The 3214-nt window shown below is 39.7% G+C and overlaps 1 protein-coding gene across 1 annotated transcript; it reads left to right on the forward strand.

Annotated features, from left to right (window-relative positions):
• Positions 1-409: 409 nt before the first annotated feature.
• On the forward strand, positions 410-1009 carry LOC112701589 (secreted RxLR effector protein 161-like). Its single transcript, XM_025752332.1, has one exon. It carries the CDS (start codon positions 410-412, stop codon positions 1007-1009), a length of 600 nt encoding a protein of 199 aa, XP_025608117.1.
• The last annotated feature ends 2205 nt before the right edge of the window (positions 1010-3214 follow it).

The raw sequence follows: 3214 nt of genomic DNA on the forward strand, positions 1-3214 counted from the left end.
CGATGAATCCTTTGCACCTGTAGCTAGAATGGAAGCCATCAGATTGCTCCTTGCATACGCTACTCATTGTGGCTTCAAGCTGTTCCAAATGGACGTAAATTGTGCTTTCCTCAATGGCATAATAGATAGAGAGGTTTATGTGGCTCAACCACCTGGGTTTGAAAATAAAACTTTTCCTAATCATGTTTTCAAACTAGCTAAAGCCTTATATGGTTTAAGACAAGCTCCTAGAGCTTGGTATGAAAGGCTTAGCTCATTTTTGTTGAAAAATAACTTTCAAAGAGGAGCCACTGACACCACTTTATTTATTAGAAATTATCATGATCATTTCATTCTTGTGCAAGTTTATGTTGATGATATTATATTTGGTTCGGCTAATGAGGATTTGTGTGCAGATTTTGCTAAGCTTATGACCAATGAATTTGATATGAGGATGATGGGAGAACTCAATTTCTTCCTAGGCTTGCAAATCAAGCAAACTGCAGAAGGCATATTCATCCATCAAGAAAAATATGCAAAGGAACTTGTCAAGAAGTTTGGGCTGGACTGTGCTAAGCCTATGGGAACCCCCATGCACCCTAACATCAAGCTCGATAAAGATGAACATGGCAGAGATGTTGATGAGACACGCTATAGAGGGATGATTGGATCCTTGATGTATCTAACCTCCTCAAGGCCTGATATCATCCAAAGTGTTGGAGTTTGCTCACGGTTTCAATCAAAACCTAAGGAATCTCATTTCTCAGCTGTCAAAAGAATCATCCGATATGTGCTTGGTACCACTAACTATGGTTTATGGTTTCCAAAGACTGATTCTTTTCAATTAGTGGGTTTCTGTGATGCAGATTTTGCTGGGGATAGGATTGATAGAAGAAGCACAAGTGGCATGTGCTGCTTTCTTGGGAAATCCCTCATTGTTTGGTCTAGCAAGAAGCAAGCTACTGTGGCACTTTCAACAGCCGAAGCAGAGTATATTGCAGCCTCTTCTTGTTGCTCTCAATTATTATAGCTGAAAACTCAACTAGCTGATTATAAACTGAATGTCTCTAATATTCCATTATTTTGTGACAACATGAGTGCTATTAACATTTCCAAAAATCCTGTCTTGCAATCAAGAACAAAGCACATTGAAGTTCGTTTTCATTCTATTAGAGAACATGTGCAAAATGGAAATTTGGATATTCAGTTTGTTAATTCTGAAGGTCAGCTAGCAGATATTTTCACCAAACCATTGATAGAAGAGAGGTTCTGTAAGCTGCGAACTGAATTGGGCATTCTTGCTTCATCTCTATTTTCTTAATTTTTCTGATAATGAGATCTTTTGTGTTTTGTCTCATAAATCGCGTTGAGATTATTTGGCAGATGATGAGTAAACTTCACTAAGTTATTATGGAGCTAATGGATTCTAATCTGACCATGATGAAAGATGGACACCTTGTGCTAAACCAGTTTTCAGAACTATGGCCTTTTTTCTTTAGTGAAAACTTTGGGGTTTCTTCATTTTTTTTGAAACAAGTTTTGAAAAGTGGGCTTTCGAAATGATTTGGGCTTCATTTTTTTGGCACTGAACTAACTTCATTTTTTTAATCACTCTTTGGTTCTGTTGGGCATCCTTTTAAATGTTTATATGGTTTGGCATTTTCCACAAGGTTACCTTTTTTTTCATTTGTTTTAAAATTCATCTTATTTGTTTTTATCTGAAACGTACGAAGGTACAGCTTTAATTTTCAAAGCGTTTTCCCAAGATTGGATTTTTATATTTTTAAGGTGCAACCTTTATACTTCTCAAGCCTATAATTACTCCCCACTACATGCATCCATTCACACTACCATCTTCACTTCCTTCATCTTCATTAATCGGTGCTCTATAAAATGGCACGAAAGAAGAGAGCTGCTCGCAGAGGCTCCCACAGTGGCACCCACCGTTCTGATCACACACACTCATCTCCCTCTCATTCCCCCACTCATTCCTCACCATCTCCACCACCAAACCCTTCTCCTGACATGGCCTGCACTAAGACCACCGCTCGCCGACCTGGCGTTGCTCCTTGTCCGTCTCCACCTCCTCCTCCAACCAACTCTCAACCAAGTTCATCCAAACCCAGCTCTTCCATAGGAAAGAGGCCTCTTCAAGAAGACGAAGAGACAACCCACACTTAGAGTCGCCATACTCGCGTAAAGAAAACAGCTCCTAGGCGTCGCCAAACTGATGACAGCACTGATGTTCCCTCTGTTGATGAGGATCCTCTGATTCCCCCTTCCACATCTACTACAGTCAAGACCATGACATGCATTCTGAAGAATGTGCTTGAAGAATTCCTCAATCTGACAGATCTTCTTCTCCATCATGGTGCTGAGCGCAAAAGGAATCAAGTTTTGGAGGAAAATGCTCTCAAAAAGACCAAGGGAAGGATTCAGATTCTGAGAGACTTTGTGGAGGACATCGAGGTTGGCCTCACAACTTCTGACAATGAGGGGGAGGACGATGGAACCTCTAATGAATCCAACTCTGATGCCTAGCTTCTTGTTATCTCATCTGCGATTATGACTTGCTCTTGTTTTTTTTGAACTGGTTTATTTTTCTTTGTTGGATGACTGTAACAGACTTAAACTTCTCTGCTACTTGAACTCTATGCACCAGCCACTAACAAATTTTGTGCAGGTTTTTCCTTTCCTCCCTTGATGACAAAAAGGGGAGAAAAGAAAGGGAATGTTAGTTTTGGCTTAAGGGATTAATAGTAATAGTTAAGAACAATGTTTTGTGGTGCTTTGTGTAAATTGCTCTGTGCTTTCATTACTGTGATTTATAGTTTAGAAATATTGGTTTTGGCTGTTCTTAAGTTTTGGTTCAAGAAAAAATGTAAGCCATGATCAAGGGAGAGTGGAGCAGGATGAAGAAAGGACTACATGCCATCAAGGACCACTCCAACGGGCAGCAAGGAAGAGAAAGGAGGAAGAAGCTACAATGAAGCCTAGCTGAATATATAAAAGAAGCTTCATTTCATCTACTAAAGGCAAGAAAGAGAGCACACACATTCAGAGCACCTTCTCTAACACAGAGCCGGAATCCCTTTCTTCTACTCAAGCTTAATTCTTATTTTATGCTATGGCTGTCTTGAGTTATTTTCTATCTTGAGAAAAAGGCTATTATGTGAGGTTCAAAAGCCAAGAGAGAAAAGGCAAGAGTGATGCAAAATAGCCACTATTTTTCAGA

The sequence above is a fragment of the Arachis hypogaea genome, chromosome 7 (genome assembly GCF_003086295.3).
Source record: "Arachis hypogaea cultivar Tifrunner chromosome 7, arahy.Tifrunner.gnm2.J5K5, whole genome shotgun sequence".
Lineage (NCBI taxonomy): Eukaryota > Viridiplantae > Streptophyta > Magnoliopsida > Fabales > Fabaceae > Arachis > Arachis hypogaea.